Source organism: Blastomyces dermatitidis (genome assembly GCF_000003525.1).
Source record: "Blastomyces dermatitidis ER-3 genomic scaffold supercont1.5, whole genome shotgun sequence".
In the NCBI taxonomy this organism is placed as follows: Eukaryota; Fungi; Ascomycota; class Eurotiomycetes; order Onygenales; family Ajellomycetaceae; genus Blastomyces; species Blastomyces dermatitidis.
The window spans coordinates 3,372,872-3,392,877 of record NW_025544778.1 but is presented as its reverse complement, the minus strand read 5'-3'; the positions used below and the strand labels follow the sequence as shown (position 1 = coordinate 3,392,877).

Sequence of the window (20,006 nt, the reverse complement as noted above, 5' to 3'; positions counted from 1 at the left end):
CTTTTAAAAACCTTACCTTAAAACTCTCAATCTATATTTAACAACATCCCGTCCCTCCCTATCCTATCCCGAAGATAAAAATCAATTCGAAATATGGCACCTCCCCCAAAGCAACGGAAGATTGCGGTTGTTGGCAGCAGATCTGTGGGTATGTTTAAGAAATTTCATAATTTCGTTTCTTTTTCTTTCCTTTTTTTTTCCCTCTACTTTGCTCCGTGTTGTTAACTTTGATGGGCGTTCCTCCTCGATCACAGGCAAATCATCACTTACCGTTCGGTTCGTTGACGGCGTGTTTGTTGAGAGCTACTACCCGACCATTGAGAATACATTCAGTAGCACCATCAAGTACAAGGGCCAGGACTTTGCTACGGAGATCGTGGACACCGCCGGCCAGGATGAATACAGTATCTTGAACTCGAAACATTTCATCGGCATTCATGGCTACATCATCGTTTACTCAGTCGCATCGCGCCAGTCTTTTGACATGGTCAGGGTTATTCGGGATAAGATTCTCAATCACCTGGTGAGCACCTTATTTCTTTTCTTTTTTCCTATTTTCGAGGGATCTCCGCTGACTGTATATTTTAATTTTCCAGGGAGCGGAATGGGTACCCCTAGTCGTAGTCGGAAACAAAAGCGATCTCAAACCAGACGTACGACAAGTGACAGAGGAAGAAGGGAAGAAGCTCGGGGAGGAATTCAATTGCGCCTGGACCGAAGCCAGTGCCCGGCTGGACGAGAATGTCGCCAAAGCCTTCGACCTGATCATCGCGGAAGTTGAGAAATCGCAGAATCCAACCCAGCCGTCCAGCGGCAGTAAGTGCATCGTTATGTAAACATGCCAGACGCAAATACGCACGCGACATACGACACTCACATGAAATGTCCCTTGTTATGAGATAATGTTCTCTTCTTTCTCTTTTACCGCTTTTACTTCTTTTTATCTTTTTATCTTTTATTTTTATTTTTAGTTTTTGATGTTCGTGTTTACGGTGGGTGGAATGGATTGGTCTGCTTTCTTTTTGCGCAAGTCCTTGGGAAGAGGGCGTTTTCCCATGGTCACAGGAACGTTCTATTTTTTAACTTTTATTTTGGTTTTTTTGGCCCTTCTGGGCCAGATATTATTATTGTTTTTCTTGAATTCCCATTTTTACACATGTTTAGTTTGGGGTTGTGGGTTATTGTGATGTGTATATCGGGCAATCAGTGAAGGCACACCGACATATTTGCCTGTGTGTGTGACTTCAAGCGGTTTTACTGGTGTTCCTTCTTTTTTGTTCCTGTTATATGCCCTTTCCCCCTATTCTTTGTTACACGTTTCAATCTCTATTTTTCTATTTTTCCCTCACTTTTATTATTATTCGTTGTTTCCGGCAATGCGTTATTTTTTTCTGGTACTCCGTATGGCAGCATACGTAGACAGACTATTACTAGAAGGATGGTCAAACTTGTTTTTTGTTTAAGGCGGCATGCCCCATTTATGACGATGAGGTTTTGACCGCTCATTTCATTATCAACCTACTGACTTTGTTTGCTGACCGCAAGGTTCTACAAAAACGGTGTAGGGTAGGGCTTGTATGGTATCTAATAATAATAATAATAATACTAATAAAATACTAATAATACTAATAATAAAAACGATGATGATAATCATAATAATCATAATAATAAATAAAAACAATAAGGCGCAGGCTAACAACAGCCGGGCTGCGCGAGTATTTGTTTGAGCGCGAAAATACACTACATAGCGAGCGCATTTTGTTGTGACATACTCCGTATTATTATTATTCTCATTCCAGAGCTTGATCCCTGATTCCTGGCTGACTCGAGACTCGAGGCGGCTCCAAGCTCGTTTCTTTTTCGCGGTTTTGCTTTTTTCTTTTCCCCAGCAGCTAACGCAATTAGGTTCAGCCGTTTATTCCTTCTTTAAGTTTTTAATTCCGTTTTTCTTTCTTTCTTTCTCCCAGAATAGGAAGGCGGTGATAAATGGCAGAATGTGGGCATGGTTTCTCCTCTCTGCACGCCCCTCATTTTCCGCATCCGGCAATAATTCTGCCCCTCCATGTCTGTCTGGACTCTGACACAAAAGAAAAGAAAGACTACTTACTCCAGCAATCAACCTCGCGAGTCGTCGCTCTCTGCCAAATCCAAATCCCACCCCGCAACTCACGGTTTCGTTTCTTAGCGCACTCTCTCTTCTCTTGGGGCCATTTGAAATCTCCAATCCCGGGTCCCCCTTACCTTAAACTTTTCCGCAGAAAGTCTTAAGAAAAGGGAAAAAAGGACCAAGCCAGTCCGGATCAATCATTCAACCATGCTTGACATTGCGGACTTTGTCCACGGAGCCACTCCGGAGAAGATCGCGGAAAATCAGGAGAGATTACGGGAGAACCAGCGGCGTCGTGGTGCGCCTGTGGAGGCGGTGGACGAGGTTATTGCTTTGTTCAAAGTCGCCCGAGAATGTGAGGAAACCCCTTGACCCCGAACTTCAAAACTTACATTTGCTCAAATTTTGTTTTTCGCGGAATTGAACATTATGAAACTGACATTGACATTTTGTGTCTAGCGCGCTATGAGGTTACTCAGATAGGTGAGAAGATCAATAAGGTCCAGAAGGAAATTGGGAGGAAAAAGAAGGTTTGATTTTTTTATTTTTTTTCCCCCTCCTTTTTGTTTGGCGAATTGTAAACGTGGTGTCCTTATACATCCATCCATATATATACGTACCAGCCGTGACTAATAGATCATTTTTTGGGCATTTATCTAGAATAAGGAAGACGCGGCTGATCTGATCGCGGAGAAGACGGAGCTGGAGAAACAAAAGAAGGATGCAGATGCTTTAGCCACCGAGAAGGAGTTGCTGAGAGACCGGAAACTCGCATCGATTGGGAATTACGTCCATGCAGATGTACCTACAAGCCAGGATGAGGTTGGTAACCCCTTGCATCCCCCTGGAGGAATCAATGGCCAACTAGGCTGAAAATTGTTCAATTTTGTTCTTTTAGGCGGATAACGCTATTATCTCGACATGGGCGCCAGAAGGGTTTAAGGAGGAAAAACCAGCCTACTGCCTCTCACACGACGACGTGCTTCACCGATTGGATGGTTTTGACCAGAAACGAGGCACCAAAATCTTCGGGCACCGGGGGTATTGTCTGATCAACTATGGTCTACTCCTAAACCTTGCACTGGTGAACTACGGACTGGAGTTCCTGTTCAGCAAGAAATACACGCTTAATCAGCCACCCTATTTCATGCTGAAGCAGTATATGGCCAAGACTGCGCAGCTCGAGCAGTTCGACGAGGAGCTTTACAAGGTTACCGAAAACGAGGATAAGGCGTCAGAGAGATATCTGATTGCGACTTCCGAACAGCCCTTGTCCGCTCTACATAGCGGAGAGTGGCTTCAGGACAGCGACCTTCCTATCAAATATGCCGGGTACAGCACTTGCTATAGAAAGGAGGCTGGTTCTCATGGCAAGGAAGTAATGGGAATTTTCCGTGTGCATCAGTTTGAAAAGGTAGGTTTCAAAGTAATTTGGTGTTTTTGTTTCTTTCTTTCTTTTTTCTTTTTTCTTCTTTTTTACTTAACATCATCATCAATATAGATAGAACAATTCGTGATGACCAAACCCGAGGACTCATGGGATGCGTTTGAAGATATGATGAAGAATTCAGAAGAATTCTATCAATCTCTCGGCCTCCCGTATCGAGTTGTCGACATCGTCTCCGGCGCTCTGAATAATGCCGCATCGAGGAAGAACGACTTGGAAGCGTGGTTCCCGTCCCAGGGCACATACAAGGAACTGGTCTCTTGCTCAAACTGCACAGATTACCAATCCCGGGCCCTGGAAATCCGATATAGAGCGAAGAAGGATGATGAGAAGGACACCCGCAGTGATGAGAATAAGAAAGTTTATGTGCACGCGTTAAATGCTACCCTGTGTGCTACAGAGCGGACACTCTGCTGTATCTTGGAAAACTACCAGACTGAAACGGTGAGTCTTGCCCCTTCCTTCACCCACCCCCACCTCCTCTGCAATCCTCTGAATTAGTTGGTTTCAAGCAATAAACCTATCATAAAAGAGGAAAAGGTACCCACGGCTAACTGATTATTCCTTTTCCGTCTTCTCTCGGGTATGTAGGGTATAATTGTCCCCAAGGTGCTCCGGAAGTATATCCCGGGCCAACCTACAGAGATCCCGTATACTAAGGAGTTGGTTGAGAAGCCCAGTGCGGATAAGTCAAAATCTAAGACTAAGCAGAACCCTGCACCGAAGAAGAGCAATGTGACTGAGGGGATGCAGACCTTGAAGGTATAGGAACTGCGACACACACGCAGTAGCCGCACCTGCAATCTTGTCAACTACGTCATATATACGTGGGACAGATTCGGTGCAATTTTCATGTGGTAAATAAAATAGATTGTTTACCTATTTGTGACATCTCAAAAGATATTATACTTATACCAGTTGCTTTCTGATGCTTCATATATACATTTACATTTACAAAACTAAGAATAAAAAGCGCTGTGGTGAAGATAATTTTATCAATATTGAATTCAGTAAATGAACAAACCACCCCACCACGCTATCTGGGGAAATGTTTAACCCAAATGCACATCAAGATACAGGTATTTGTCACCCGTAGAGATTAATAATTCATATTTAAAATAAAAATTATTGTGACTCAGACTGGCAAAGCAAGTATCCCTGCTGTTCAGAGTGGGCAGAAAACTATAAAAGAGAGGTCGGTCCATTCTATTCACCGAGAGCAAAAGTTTCTTTTCCATTGCATCATTTTTTGATCATTTTTTGATCATTTTTTTTTTTCTTTATCATTTTTTTTTTTTTATAGTTTTTCGCCGATCAACAAGCGGAACAAACCTCTCTGTGCAAGCCCACTCCAATTGTCCCAAGAACAACTAAATCAACTCCCCATGATGTCCGCCGCAAGAGACATAAGAGCTCCCCCGGAGGGACACGTTCGTCGTGTTTCCCGCAGCTTCAGCTTTTCCACCTCACCCTCCGCAGTGTTCTACTCCTCACCATCCAGTCATCCCACCGCGCAAGCCACAAGCACCGCAGCCCTCAAGCCATTGAAACCCTTTGCGACTGAGGATATCAAAATTTTGCTTCTGGAAAATGTAAACCAGACCGGAAGGGATATTCTGCGAGAACAGGGCTACCAGGTCGAGCACCTGAAGTCTTCGTTACCGGAGGATGAGCTGATTGAAAAGATTCGGTGTGCTGCCTACCCTCTTGACCCCCTCCAGCCCGCCATCCTCCAGAACCAACCCCCCCCCGCGGGGCTATGGTGAAGCCGCACCGCACCCACGCCCACGCAATTGGCAGAAAAGCTCAAGTAAAAACTAATTCCGAAACCACTTTTTTTCTCATCAATCTAGGGATGTGCACGTCATTGGCATACGGTCCAAGACCAAGCTAACGGAGCGGGTACTCAAAGAGGCGCGCAACCTCATCGCCATCGGCTGCTTCTGCATCGGCACGAACCAGGTCGACCTCCAGTATGCCGCGACGCATGGCATGGCAGTTTTCAACTCACCCTTCAGCAACTCGCGCAGCGTGGCGGAGTTGGTGATTGGCGAGATCATTTCGCTGGCTCGACAGCTGTGTGACCGCTCGAGCGAGATGCATAATGGGATGTGGAATAAGGTGAGCAATAAGTGCTGGGAGGTGCGCGGGAAGACGCTTGGTGAGTTCATATCAATTCTGGTTCTTTGCTTTTATTTTTATTATTTTATTTTTTCGTACCGTTTGTATTGGGGGGAATGGCGGGCTTATTATATATACTTCTACAGGCATCGTCGGATATGGTCATATTGGCTCTCAATTGTCCGTCCTCGCAGACGCGATGGGTATGAACGTGATATACTACGACGTTGTCAATCTGATGGCAATGGGAACAGCACGACAAGTGCCGACCTTACAAGCCCTGCTCAGGGAGGCAGACTTCGTAACGCTACACGTACCCGAGCTACCGGAGACGAAGAACATGATCAGCGCAGAACAATTCAGCCAGATGAAATACGGAAGCTACCTCATCAACGCCAGCCGCGGGAGCGTCGTCGACATCCCCGCTCTAATACAGGCGATGCGCGAGGGCAAAATCGCCGGCGCGGCGCTGGATGTCTACCCCAACGAACCCGCGGGCAATGGGGACTATTTCAACAATGACCTTAACAAGTGGGGTACGGATTTGAGGGGCTTGAAGAACCTGATCCTCACGCCTCATATTGGCGGGAGTACCGAGGAGGCGCAGAGCGCGATTGGCATTGAAGTTGCTGAGGCCCTGGTGCGCTATGTAAATGAAGGTGTGACTCTGGGGGCTGTCAATATGCCCGAGGTGAAACTGCGGTCCTTGACGATGGACGAGCCTGACCATGGCCGGGTGAGTGGATTTTTTGAAGACTGCTTCCTAAATACATATGAAATAAGTGGAAAGCAAAGCTAAATGTGTGTTGTAAAATAGGTCATTTTCATTCATCAAAATATCCCCGGTGTACTGCGGGAAGGTATGTAGAAGATCTTCACCAGCTCATCATCCCTGAATGAGTATTCTAATACTAAATAAAGCCTGTTAGTAAACGAAATCCTAAGCGACCACAACGTAGATAAACAAATGACAGATAGTCGCGGTGATGTACGCAATCCTGTTCTCCCGCTAGGAAACGGGCCATACGATTTTATCTGGAGTAGCTAACAGCGCACAACAGGTCGCATATCTGATGGCCGACATCAGCGACGTCCATACCAGCGATATCAAGGAACTTTATAAAAGGCTCGAGGGCTTACCCTGTATGTGCAAAATATACCCACCCCCACCACGGCTTTCCTTCCCTATCAAAACAAAAGGAATTCTTTTAAACTAACAAGTGGGTTTTAATCTAGCTCGAATTATGACCCGAATCTTATATTAAGTGCACCACCCTGATTTTACCTAACTACCTAACTTCCTACCTACCTACCTACCTACCTACTCAACGACATTTAGGCACAGGCTGTGTTTGTGTATCGACCAGCCAGCAGACTCACCACTAGATATTTCTTCATCACGTACGTCTCTCAACAGACAAAAAACTCTTTGCCCCATTTTTTGGCGTTGGTATCGGGACGGTTGTATTGTTTCAAAAGTGAAGGCTCTGGAAACAATTTTCAAAGATGACGGGATACGAAGATTTACCTGTCTGTCATTGGGATAGGGCCGGGTAATTTACATGTTTCCATCTGTTCTCTGTCCACCATGAATGTCTGATCAATGATATTTCCGAATCACTCGTTCGTTAGAAGTAATAATATATATGCATATTTCCCTACCTCATGCATTATAAACAAAAGTAATAATAAGTCATTGACTACGGAGTCCTTCGAATTTTTGAGGAGGAAATACTTCTATTCATATGTGATTTTTTCAATACACCGCGTTCCCTCTCAATCGCAAAGCCCAGAACACCCACCACCCAACCACCAGTAAGAACAAAGGACAACTGCCAAATAACGCCGCCCATGCTACCGGATTTAATTAAATTGCCACGCTTTCCATGACCTATTTCATATAAATGGCTTTGTTAAGTATACCTCCAGCTAGATTCGGTTCCACGTAGCATGCTTCGCTAAAAAGTATAGAATATTTAACACTTCTTACCCCGGACGATACTGTGGTTCACCGAAGTGGTGGCCACAGATATCATCGCCGGTGAAGATCGTAGTATGGGTTACTTTCCCGGGACCGAGTCCTATGTCTCGGCTCCGGGCTTCGACTCCGTCTCCTCGAACGATCCCAATCATAATCCCGCGGTTCCGCAGTATCTCGTCTACCGTCGTCCCGGTCTCTGAGACGATCAGACGGCCCGTCGTAAGTCGGGACATATGAATCCAAGCCGCCTTCCCGGCGAGGCGGCGGGCCGTCTCGTCTAGGTTCGGAGCGAATGTCCCCCCGCCAGCTCTGGCCTCCTGTCCATGGCTGATGGGAAGATACAGGGGGTTTGGGAGGTAGCGCAGAATCCCGTTGCCAAGCGGGAAGATGCCCGCGCGGTTCAGCCGATCCCTGTCTCCTCTGGGAGTGCGAGACGTCAGGAAGGCGACTGTCGAAAGGTCGACGACCGACTACGGGAGCTCCATTTGCCGGAGGGCCACGAGCTGCATTCGGGATCCGACTCGATCTCTGATCGGTAGTTTGCCTAGATCCTGATCCAGAAGTCCATTCGCCGTTGGGCCCCATGCCTACTGAGCCTCCTGCAGGGGCAGGAGGTAGTGCGGCCTTCTGGCCACGGAACTTCCTTCTGTCGAGCTCATGTGAATCTTCAAATGTTGGTAGGTCGCCAGGCCGAGCAGGGAACGGGGGAGTGCGAAAGTAGGGGTGCTGAAGGGCGTCGATAGCATTGATTCTCTTGCGCCAATCCAACTTAAGGAATTCACCTAGGAGAGATATAACTCCTGGTCCTTGCCTGCGTGATATGTTAGAATTAATATGAATGCGTTATAAATTTGGGATATCTGTGACGCACTCTTTAAAAACAGTGGCAAGGGTGCCTTGCTTGGTGCCGAAATTCTTCACGCCGTCACACCCTGGTAATGAGCTCCATCCTGGCATGTTTTCTTCTGTTGGGGTGCCGACAAGGTTGAAGATGAGATGGGCCTGATTAATGTCACTGCTCCCAGCGAGAATCGGTTTACCCTTGAACATTTCTCCGAAGACACAGCTGTGTGAGGAGTTAGTACGGGCTAAATGTAGTTCTAACCCATCGCAGGCTCGCTTACCCAACACCCCACATATCGATAGCAGTAGTATACTTCCGAAGGTGAAGTAGGAGTTCTGGCGGTCTATACCATCGAGTGACAACTAACGTCGTGTACTCTCTCACTGCTTCCCCGCCCCCTTTGCCAGGTTGTGGTGGTGGCTCGTCATATGGTCGAGCCAGACCGAAGTCTGCAATTTGAAGTATTCCTTTATTGTTGATTAGAAGATTCGCAGCTGGAAATTCTGTCAGTATGTTGTTGCAACAAGTCTCTTAAAGTTTTTATTTTCTAACCTTTCATGTCACGATGTAATATTTTATTCTAAGCCATTAGTTAGCTTGGCATTGAAACAAACGCCCGGGAACCATGGAAGTATGCACCTCATGTAAATACCGTAGGCCTTCTAAGAGTTGTAGCATATAACACTTGATTTGAGGTTCTGTAAAGTGGACGCTAGGATTTTCTAGTAGGCCTGAAAGATCATGGTCCATATATGGAGTGACCATATACATGCTGGGTTTTTTCCTTCCTTCCCCTTTTCAATTGTAAGCCTCACCCTGAAACGAAGACAGAGAGACACGGTACAAACAAACCTCGAGGGCGCTCAACCGCCATTTCCTGGAGCTGTAGAACATTCGGGTGCGAAAGCATCTTGAGAAGTTTTATTTCTCGCAGGGCTGTTATAGGAAACTACGGTAGGCAGATTAGACAAAGTAGATACAAAATATATCTAGCACGGATAACTTACCCCATCTTTCTCATTGTGCATTAAGATCTTCTTCAATGCAACTATGGCACCCGACCGTTTGGAGCGGGCCTTGTATACCTCGCTAGGATTTGTAAATAAGATTTTCGTCATCACAAGAAATCTGTATCGTTCCCAACATACCCGAATGTGCCCTCTCCAAGCTTCCCCAGAAACTCAAACTCTCTAATACTCGAGCAGCCATGGAATCGCGGATTTCCGTGGTCATCGCGTTCCAAAGGAATTCTGGATTGAGGTGAGGAGTTGGGGATGACCATCTTCGTCGAAATTTTGACCAGCCTTCCCTCAATTCGGGAGACTTATTTAATATTTGGACCTCCAGTAAGCAAAGGTTTTCATTAGGGCTTTCCACACAGCATCGACAAGAAAAACGAGCACCCTTATGGTGTCGGCGCGATTATGCGGTGGCCGGCAGTCTGAGCGTACATCGGTTCTCTTCACAGTGCTGCATCCAAGATAGGGACGTGGCTTCGATAACGAAGGAAGGATAATCCAAGGTTCGACCAAAAGGCTGTAGAAAGTTCGGAACGTCCGATATAGAGCTTTTTGTATAGCTAGAAAAAGGAATGAGCCAAATAGTTAATATTCGCGCAGAAACGCGACGCTCCAGTGGTCCCGTTTGAATACGGCGGCTCCAAGCATCTATCCGTTCACTCCTGCGATATCAGCATATGTCGCAAGATTATCGCCCGTATAAGAAGTTTAAAAAAATATAATTCCTGGTCGTCAAATGGTGGTTGAACAGCAGCGATGCCGGCTCTGGAAGATGATGTTCATACCAAGCTGCGGCGCAAAAGCGACGGCTTCAGTTGAAAAATCCACGCTAGGCCTGAAACAGAAAATACCGATCATGTGACTCGGCTCTGATGAGCTTGTTATTCCTCCCGCTGCAATTGAATTCATCTCGCTGTTGCATGTTCAATCGTGTCCCTCATAGCCCAGTTGAAGGTATGCTCCTAACAATTGAATTTGCAATTTGCCTGCATTTGCGCTTTACTGACTGTTATCCCCGAACAAAGTTATCCGATTGGATTCCTCCAACCATGCCTTCCAAGCACCCAATTCAAGTCCGCCCAAGCCGGCCACTCTACCGATTCGCGGCAACCGCTCTTGGGGCTAGCATGTGGTTCTTCGTACGTCACAATCAGCAGATTCCTATGTATACCACGGAGATTTACTTTGTGTATTCTGACTTGTTCCATGTGCATTGCTTTAGTTGATGTATCGCGCCAAGAAAGACGGCCCTGCTCTTCTCGGTTGGAAGCACCCTTGGGAACATTGAATTGACGTTTCGATGATGACTCAAGGTGTGGAAAATGGAAAGGAATATCGTTGGAAAGATGGAGCCCTACGACGAAATGAAGCTACCCGGTCGTGTACGGCCGGACGCTATAGGCGGAGTTTACGCGGGGAGCTACGTGCTGTGTTGAGCAACTCCGAATTTCGGATAAGCAGATGGGTGCTATGGATAGCATGCGTTAGAGGATATATATTTGTATCATATTTCTTCCCCCATGATCGCTTCCAATAAAGACATGCAAATAAAGTTATACGTTTTTACAACATCCCTGAAAGCCATACATTAGTCTTCTAAATTCGAGTGGATGTTGTCTGAATTATACACAATGGGGTCGGTCGTCGACTCTCCGTTATACAATAGCAGGACTGCCCGAAATAGTTGATATTTCACCGACTTCTAAATAGCCAGGTATTCCTATTGTGACATCTGCGACAACCGAATAACCCGAAAGATGGGAGGAGTATACAATAAGTAATGTCCAACTATATGTATGACTCTTCAAGTAGAATCTTAAACCGACGTCGTTGCTTCGCTTGGTCTGGACGAAGCCAACAATGAAAGCGGCCAACAAGGCGAGCCAACCTGGGGAAAATCTGTCTCTCCCCAAACCATGCGATGGCAAAGCTAATAAGCGCTAGCCCCATTATCCAAATTTTGAACGGGTTAGACATCTCCGTAAGTTGCATGAAATTGAATAACCATCTCGCTGGCTCAAAGAGCATGTATGTAGAAAATAGCAACGTGACGATTATGGTGACAACAAAAGGTACTGCATTGTTTTCTCTCAATCAGTTTCTGGTAAAAGTAGAAGAGCACGAAGTAAAGAAGATGGAATAGTGAACTAGAGCAACAGTGGTGGAGGAGAATTGACAAACCGTTCGAAGTCATTGGCTGCCGGAAGGGACGCCCGACGCTGATTACAGGCCCGGAGAATATATACTCAAAGCAAGACAAAAGGAAAAGCGCTGTATTTTGTGAATTTTTCACGTTTGTATCATTGGATTTCTTTCTTGGTGGTATATACCTAAAGGAGGAAAAGGGGGAATCATTAGGAGTTAGATTTTTAGAAATCATACGGGGATGGTTTCCTTACCAGTCTTGGAACTGGACAGTCTCAAAAACGATGAGCTGCATTATGATACAGATACCGATCTGGCCAAGTAGGGGAACCAAAACTTTGAGGGAAACTAGATTCGAGGTCGGAGCTTTGCGACAAAGTGAAGAGCTCGGTCCAATCCAGCCCACTAAAGAAACGGTTAAAATGAGCCAGATAATATAGGATGTCATCAGCAGAGAAAAACTCACTAAATATTGCAATCGGTAATATCAAGAGAAGGTCGATAAATAGAAACTATTCGCTGATTAGCAATCTCCACTTGTGCTTGGTGCCTGACTGGGCTTACCTGGAAATCTCCTAGATTTGACGCGGAAGCATATAGAAAGCTCACAGAAGTGAACTGTATTGCAGAATATAAACTCATAAATTTGAAGCAACAGAAACTTGTGACTAGGGCCGCTCTTCCTTCCCTGTGTCGCATTAGCGCATGAAACCTGATGTCAGTATAATGAATTTATTTTACCTGATAACTTTTGGGACGCATGATATATCAAACACTCGGCTGGTAAACGGGGCTGCTACTGACGCCTCCGCCTCGGAGAGCGAAATACCAACATCCGCAGCCTTCAGTGCTCCGCAGTCGTTCGCCCCATCACCACAAAACCCGCAACAGTAATCCAGAGACTGGAGTTTCTCGACGAGTTCGTGTTTCTCATCAGGTGACATGCGGGCGAACACCTGACCGCGAACAAGCATCTGTTTTAACCCCGTTAGGGTTGACTCGTGAAAAGCAGTCGGAAGACATACTTTATTTAAGACTTCAGTAGATCCGTAATCAACAATCCATCGAAAAATATCCCCAGTTACTGCTATGAAGTAATGAGGACCGCGATAAGGCACAGACAGATCAGTCCCACCTCGAGCCGGAATGGGCTGTTGCATTGTTAGGTAATAAGTCACATTGGGAGCGATAAAAAATATAAACATACCGTCAGAGTATTTTCGTCCAGTACATAGTCAGAATCTTCTGTATTCTCCCAGCACAGACGGGCGTTCGGGTCGAAAATATTTCCTGAAAAATAGTTAAGAAATTTTGTCGGGAACATAACATGAGCCAGCTCTACCTACCTTCAACAAACCGGGGTATAAAGCAAGGACTTGACGCCTCTATAATACCGCATTCCCGGGCAACACTAATGCCAGTCAGGATATTATCTCCAGTACACATGATGTTTCGAATATGAGCTTGATTAAGTTCCGTAATGATATCTTTGGAGCTAGGCTTGAGCTTGTTCTCGAAGATGATGAAGCCAATGAATTCGAGATCAGATTCGGCTTCCGATCGATGTAGTTTTTGTACCCTTATCCAACTGAGCTTCTGGACATGCTTCGTTGCACAGGCAATAACACGGAAACCTCGATGGGTGTAGAAGCTAAGCAGATCCTCAAAATCGGGTGGTACTGTTCGCAATATTAGACTGGAAACATAGTTTAACTGCGCTAGCCTACTCACAGCTTTCGGGAAGACATATATCCTTCATGCATTCAGGGGCTCCTTTTACGAAAATGAAGGCACCTGGGTCGCCAAACTGTCGAGCAATAACACTTGACCGGCGAAGTTGGGAGACGAATTCGAACGACCGAAGGACTCCAAGCTCGAGTGGGTTGTTCTATTGTATGGATGGTTAGCTGAGGTGCAAGATACTTCAAATGAATACATACATTTGGTTCATTCTCATTATAATCAGGAGAAAAATCAGCTGGCGGCCTGGCGATAGATGGAGACCCATAGTCACGGTCTATCTCCATGTCTGTAGCATTATGGCTCCCTTCTTCGAAGGACCACCCAGTGAACTCGAACATTTTCACGTCCAGGGGGTCGCCGATTAGTTCACCATCTACCACACGTAAGGAATGACAAGTTGCCATCGTATAGAGAATTTGCCTATTCGTATGGTAGTCCATCGTCGGGTCCCTTTCATACGACTGATGAGGAAGGATAGCTGATGATTCAGGGAGTAGGTCACTAAATCTAGTATAGCACCTAAAGTCAGTCGGAATCACCGCAAATTCTATTGCGTTAAGATATTTAGTCACCTCAAGTCTGGTTTACGGATTACCCTAACCCCCAAGACATCAAGGCCATCCTCCGTCAGCGTCCCGGTCTTATCGAAACAAACTACATTGAGTTTCCCGCCAACATTGACCCTATAAGATGATTTTTCAGCGACGTGTTACTGGATTGCTTCTCCTCATTCGAAAATTTACCTTTGAGGACTAATGCAAAATATTTTCTCCTTTTTCAGCCGAGAGAGGGCAAAGTTTGTACCAATCGATAAAGTCGCAGGCAGTGCGGGCGGAACGACAATGGTGATCAGATCAAGAGCACGGACAATGATAGTATGCCACGGGAGCTGACAAATAGTTAGACCAAAACTTTTTCTTAACCGATAAAGGAGTCGTCTCACATACACCTAAACGGACAAAATTTATGAATGATGCAATGAATCCGAATGTAGCAATAATGCCCATGACCGAAATATACCGGAAAGAATCTCGATAGAATTTGAAGCCAGACGGCTTAGGAAAGAGCATTGAGCGAACAAGGGCACCTTTTGTAGTGTTAAAACCGGTCCGGATCACCATCGCCAATGCCACGGCTTCATCGTCTTTAGGATCTTGTGGTCGCCTGGCTCTTACTATCCTTGTTCCAGAGAAAAGAGAATGTTTTGCCACATTCGGTTGGACAGATGGCGCACTGATGTCGAGAGAAGTAAGGGCTTCGTTTGTGACTGGAGATTTTGCAACAGGGACGGATTCACCTAGTTCTGGTTCAGTATGGCGAGTTCGAAGACAGTCAAGGTTTTGGCGAACCTGTCAGCATGCTCTCATTGACGATACAGTCTCCTGTTAGGAGGAGACAGTCGCATGGAACTTGAGTGAGGGACGGGTCGGAGACCTCATACACGTCGCCCGGGACCAACTCCTGTGACTGGATAGATCTCCCTATAAATTATCAGCATTCGATGTATAACATTGCTTAGGAGGAAAATCTGATTGCGGTAAAGAAAAGAAAATCCTACAAAATCCGCTCCTTAATACTCGCACATCACATTCGAAGTGTGAAATTTCTCTAAGTCGCCGCATTGTCTAACGCTCAGAGTTAGGACAACCCTTGAAATTTCAGCACTTGAGAAGTACAATACCGATCTTGTCTCTATGGTGGTTGTCGTAATACTGAGGACTGAAATAATAAAAATACAGCCCGCATAATAATAATATTCATCCATTGACCAGAGAATCAGACTGGCAACTTGAAATATATAAAACGGATGGAAGGCCTGGAGGTGAAGGAGTTAAGCCGTCGCACTTGTCGCGGAAGAAAACGAAGGAGAGCTCACCTCGTCAACCATGATTTGTGGAATACTTTTTTCCTTGATATCTATTATGTTCGAGCCAAATACTTGTTCCCGAAAATCCCTCTCTTCCGCTGTTAATCCAATTCGCAAAGCTTTAATGTTCGTCCAGGAAGGATCTTTCCAGCCCGTACACTGTAGGAAGAGGTCCTCGGCAGGATGATAGTAAAAGCGAATATAGCGATAATCCAGGAACCGTAGGTTTGGAAGAACAGGATCATGCTCCTCGTCAAACATAGGAGTGTCAACCTCCTTAATCGGAGCGCCGAAGACAGTGGATAACGGGAGATCATAAGGTTGACTGACGACTTCATGAATCGTGAACTGCGCCCATTGGTCCTATATCTTTTTCAGCCATGGGAGCCATTCAGGAAATTTGAATATCAATTCCTTACCTCGACAACAACCCATTGGCATCGGCATAATGGTGTTGGGGTGCCGGTCAGTCTCACACGCCATCGGGGAAGCCATCGTAACAGAAGGTATCCTAGTCCACATGACAGGAGACAGATTGCCAGGTATAGGAGATAACCAGCAATACTGGTGTTGAAACCTGCAATGACTGCCGTCAAGTCTTCCGTTGCAACGTATATTTTCTGGCTGGTCGTTTCGCCCAGCAACTGACGTCCGGTAGAGTCTTTCGTGGAGTCGACTCGATGCAACAACGGGGCATCGAAGGAATCTCTCGCAGTATGGGAGTCCATTGAAATGCGGCTAGAGCTCGGCGGTGTCTCTTCAATGTCAACCTCATATCCTTCCGCATACCCGTTTGTGCCTTCATCTTCATCTTCAACGGCGTCTTCAACTGTCCACTCCGGCACCTCGGGGGTGTCTGGGAAGTAAGTGAAGCTCAGTTGCGATTCACGTCGCGATCGGCGAGGGACAAACGAGGCAACACTGGAGGGGATGCTTTCTGACATGGGCCCGGCATAGATCTATCTAAACGTCAAAATTCATTCCCTCCGCTGCTCGCATGGCACGGCGTCATAGAGCAAGTATACAGACCTCATCTTGCGCCATTTCAACATCGGATATGATACTAGCACTACATAGATGATCAGTAAAGCGCCGGTGTATCTTAAAACGCGTCTGGTTATAAGTACCTGCTTCTTATTGATGATCTTCGATAATCGAAAGCGGGCTCCGGGCCACTACTAACCCTGGCCCGGTCCGCAGAGTGCTCCCGTCCCGCCATGGTCCTCAGGCGCTCATCACACGCTCTAAGAAAATCCTATTTTCCAGAAGAGCATCTTCCAAGACGGATTTTTTGGTTATCTAGAGATCCACAAAAAACACGAACGGAAATCGAATAGAGCTTCTGGTAATCGATATGGTATGGTCGAAGCCCGAACCTCCGCAAAAGAGAGACCGGAGCTTGAAGTCTTTGGGGATAACAAGCCTTATCGCTTATCATCATGTGACCAATGCACCAGAGTCAAACGGCCGCGTTTGCACTCGTTTCTAATAATTGCTGCTGGGCAAGGGATCATTGATTAAAATAGAGGAGAGTGTGAAGAATGTCTACCTGAGTACTTTATACCTAGGTAACCTCCTTAGTTCTTTGTTTGGGCAGAGAAGTTGAATGTGAGGAAGCCATTCATTGTTCCTTACTCTGTAACATGCATGTATTTACACGTTGAGGCTGGTATAAGAGAAGTAATTACACCAAGTAGACGTCCTGTACTTCTACTGATTTATATGCAGTTAGATGCCCTCAACAAGCTAAATTAATCTACAAGAACTACGGAGTTCTTATTTTTTAATTTTAATTTTACTAGTTATTAGTTAACTCCGTAGTTATGTGTTGATTACGCTGTATATATACATAGTAATTGTCCACTGCCAAGGCCCCTCAACCAAAACGGCGCTAACCCTTCCCACCAAAAATACGCCCCATCGATACGGTTCGCCGCTGAGAAAAAAATTCCCCAAAAGCATATCAATTCCCAACTCTTCCTCCTTGACTCTCCTCCTATCACTTCTCCCCTCCCCGCATACCTCCAATACCTTCTTTTACGCGCCCTCCAGTCTGCCCACAAGAATGTCGGAACCCATCAGAAACAAGAAGGTGGAATTTCCCACAGCTCCGTAAGTCGTGTAGCCTCCCCCACCTTGTCACTTTTGTCATTCCATCCCCAAACCGTTTCTGACCGCTAATATTCGACAATCACGAACAGCACCCCCCAGAACACGCCAGCCAACAATGCTCCCATCTCGTCCCACGCCCAACAACCTGGTGTCGCCAGTATTAAAGAAGGTGTGTCACTTTTCTTTCTTATATATATATATATATATATATATATCATTCGCCCTAGAGTGTGATTATTCAGCATCAGTGTTTTTTATGTCAACTAACCAGGAAGTGTCGGAATTTGCAGAGGATCTCGACCGTGCAGCAGCTGCGTCGCTCTTTGCGCAAAACCCGAGACTAGTGTCTATGATCCAAGGGAGACTTGGTTCTTTGGTTGGCCGATCATCTGGTTATATCGAGTCTCTCCCTGCTCCCGTCCGCCGCCGCGTAGCTGGCCTGAAAGGAATCCAGAAGGAGCATTCGAAACTCGAGGCAGAGTTCCAACAGAAAGTTCTTGAGCTAGAAAAGGAATACTTTGCTAAGTTCGAGCCTCTATACGGTAAACGTGCGACCATCGTCAACGGACAATCCGAACCTACTGAAGATGAAGTGAAGGCTGGAGAAGAGGACGAAGAGGACGGAGAGGAGGAGGAACCCAAGGCAAAAGATGAACCCAAATCGGAGGATGCTGATGTACCAGTCGCTGCTGGTATCCCTGAGTTCTGGCTCTCTGCCATGAAGAACCATATCTCTCTTTCTGAAATGATCACCGAGAGAGATGAGGAGGCATTAAAGCAACTGACCGACATTCGCATGGAATATCTCGAACGTCCTGGTTTCCGTCTGATTTTCGAGTTTTCCGAAAACCAGTTCTTTACCAACAAAACTATCTCGAAGACCTATTACTACCAGGAAGAAAGTGGTTACGGTGGCGATTTCATCTACGATCATGCCGAGGGCGACGAGATTGAATGGAAAGAAGGCAAAGATCTCACCGTCCGATATGAGAGCAAAAAGCAACGAAATAAGAGTAAGGAGTTTTATTGTATCCAAGTACAACGGCAAATATCAATATCCTAACCATCGTTATTTATCATATCTAGGCACCAAGCAGACCCGCGTGGTGAAGGTTAAGGTACCCACGGATTCGTTTTTCAATTTCTTCTCCCCACCAAAACCACCTGCCAACGGCGAGGACGACGCGGAATCCGACATTGAAGAGCGACTGGAGTTGGACTATACCCTTGGTGAAGACATCAAAGAGAAACTCATTCCCCGGGCTGTCGATTGGTTCACCGGAGAAGCCCTTCAATTTGAGGAGTACGACGAGGAGATGGACATGGATGACTTCGATGACGACGATGAGGATGATGACGACGATGACGACGATGATGATCGAAGATCGGACGGGGATTTGGATGATGAAAGCGATGAGGAGGTAAGAGAGCTCAAAAATTCTTTACAAGTTCAAGAATATATGTGGCTAACTCAGACTTACTAGGACGACGGAACGAAGCCTAAAAAGGAGGCTGCCGAATGCAAGCAGAGTTAGACAAGGGCCTTTATTATATTTACAAAAGTAGTCTAGTTGTTGTTCCTGGGAGTCCCGTTTTCCCCTTTCCCCTATTTTTTTTAAATCCATTTTAAACCATTCGCATTGCCTACCTGTTTCCATTGCCTCTTCTTTTATTCGCTTTTTCGCCTATGCTACCTAATTTGACATACTCATGTGAAAATTTCCCAGTTTGAGTTCTTTTTATCTTCCTATTACTTATGCGTTAAGATTGAGCCTAATAATACACATAATATGGACCTTGCGTCCTTCCTCCATTTCTTCCCTCCCTTCCCTTCTCATCCAAAACTCCGTTCCCCCTTGCTATGTTCTCTGCTCTCTATCTTCAAAGGGATATACACCCTCACACAACCAAAACAAAAGCTATCTGCACCGTCATTTTACCTTGGTCCTTGTGGTTGGGATTTCGTGCATTCATGACAGCAAGAGATACTCCATACCCAGACACGCACGTTATCTGCACTGTATCTTTGTATTTCCGGACGCGGCAGCCTAAGAAACGGGTAAAATAGTTTTTAGCCACCAATGCTGGGCCTGTTGCAATACCCGTTGGACCATCGTTTTCTATATTCTAGAAGGAGAAGTGTGTTATAAATCGAATCCAACAAAAGTCATTGTTTTAATTGTTTTACCCTGTCGCCCCCCCACCCCACCTCTGCTCTTTGCTTTACTCTGGCGCATTGTTTTTTAAACAACAAAATAAGCAAAGAAAATTGTAGTACCACGGACATGACATTCTGATGAGGAATTTTCGCCACGATTTTTTTTTAGAGGATGTACACGCACATCTTCTAACATGATGAATGATAGAGGTGCAAATATAAAGAAGCGTGTACAGAGTACATACATGTATATGATAAAACAAGAAAAAGAACAGAACAAACTTGGAATAAAAATCTAAAACACCATCCGATATTCTTGAAACAACGATCGCCACACCCCCAGCCCAAGCCCTGGAGACATCTGCCAGGCTGGAGAAGACAAGATGGTAGGATCCCCTTACATAAGCTCCGTAGCTCCGTAGGTTCCTAGTAGTACTGAAGATTTTTAAGCTTTTTGAATTA

At 45.7% G+C, this 20,006-nt stretch overlaps 6 protein-coding genes across 6 annotated transcripts; 4 read left to right on the top strand and 2 right to left on the bottom strand.

Annotated features, from left to right (window-relative positions):
* Positions 1-93: 93 nt before the first annotated feature.
* On the top strand, positions 94-836 carry BDCG_05342 (GTP-binding protein rhb1; the record flags this gene model as incomplete). The annotated part of the gene is made up of 3 exons (XM_045421010.1): positions 94-148; positions 255-523; positions 597-836. The coding sequence occupies 3 exons, from the start codon at positions 94-96 to the stop codon at positions 834-836; spliced, it is 564 nt and encodes a 187-aa protein (XP_045276990.1).
* Positions 837-1,761: 925 nt separating this feature from the next.
* BDCG_05341 (seryl-tRNA synthetase) lies at positions 1,762-4,628 on the top strand. The gene is made up of 6 exons (XM_045421009.1): positions 1,762-2,462; positions 2,567-2,637; positions 2,768-2,929; positions 3,006-3,521; positions 3,609-3,998; positions 4,146-4,628. The coding sequence occupies exons 1-6, from the start codon at positions 2,315-2,317 to the stop codon at positions 4,320-4,322; spliced, it is 1,464 nt and encodes a 487-aa protein (XP_045276989.1). The 5' UTR covers positions 1,762-2,314; the 3' UTR covers positions 4,323-4,628.
* A 55-nt stretch (positions 4,629-4,683) lies between these two features.
* BDCG_05340 (D-3-phosphoglycerate dehydrogenase 2) lies at positions 4,684-7,392 on the top strand. The gene is made up of 7 exons (XM_045421008.1): positions 4,684-5,244; positions 5,408-5,715; positions 5,822-6,411; positions 6,493-6,535; positions 6,605-6,663; positions 6,737-6,818; positions 6,912-7,392. The coding sequence occupies exons 1-7, from the start codon at positions 4,940-4,942 to the stop codon at positions 6,938-6,940; spliced, it is 1,416 nt and encodes a 471-aa protein (XP_045276988.1). The 5' UTR covers positions 4,684-4,939; the 3' UTR covers positions 6,941-7,392.
* On the bottom strand, positions 7,183-10,513 carry BDCG_05339 (CMGC/CDK protein kinase). The gene is made up of 8 exons (XM_045421007.1): positions 9,649-10,513; positions 9,508-9,589; positions 9,353-9,449; positions 9,140-9,294; positions 9,053-9,080; positions 8,781-8,994; positions 8,528-8,722; positions 7,183-8,467 (listed from the first exon to the last, which is right to left on the bottom strand). The coding sequence occupies exons 1-8, from the start codon at positions 9,780-9,782 to the stop codon at positions 7,708-7,710; spliced, it is 1,665 nt and encodes a 554-aa protein (XP_045276987.1). The 5' UTR covers positions 9,783-10,513; the 3' UTR covers positions 7,183-7,707.
* A 2-nt stretch (positions 10,514-10,515) lies between these two features.
* BDCG_05337 (ATPase) lies at positions 10,516-17,073 on the bottom strand. Its single transcript, XM_045421006.1, has 21 exons — positions 16,402-17,073; positions 16,304-16,343; positions 15,694-16,233; positions 15,284-15,637; positions 15,089-15,223; positions 14,966-15,032; positions 14,757-14,888; positions 14,355-14,704; positions 14,151-14,296; positions 13,980-14,090; positions 13,605-13,914; positions 13,396-13,552; positions 13,011-13,343; positions 12,872-12,954; positions 12,690-12,815; positions 12,406-12,638; positions 12,229-12,352; positions 12,131-12,176; positions 11,919-12,069; positions 11,701-11,849; positions 10,516-11,594 (listed from the first exon to the last, which is right to left on the bottom strand). Exons 1-21 carry the CDS (start codon positions 16,491-16,493, stop codon positions 11,308-11,310), a joined length of 3,966 nt encoding a protein of 1,321 aa, XP_045276986.1. The 5' UTR covers positions 16,494-17,073; the 3' UTR covers positions 10,516-11,307.
* BDCG_05336 (nucleosome assembly protein 1-like 1) lies at positions 17,062-19,877 on the top strand. Its single transcript, XM_045421005.1, has 5 exons — positions 17,062-17,386; positions 17,476-17,555; positions 17,677-18,399; positions 18,473-18,807; positions 18,871-19,877. Exons 1-5 carry the CDS (start codon positions 17,340-17,342, stop codon positions 18,919-18,921), a joined length of 1,236 nt encoding a protein of 411 aa, XP_045276985.1. The 5' UTR covers positions 17,062-17,339; the 3' UTR covers positions 18,922-19,877.
* The last annotated feature ends 129 nt before the right edge of the window (positions 19,878-20,006 follow it).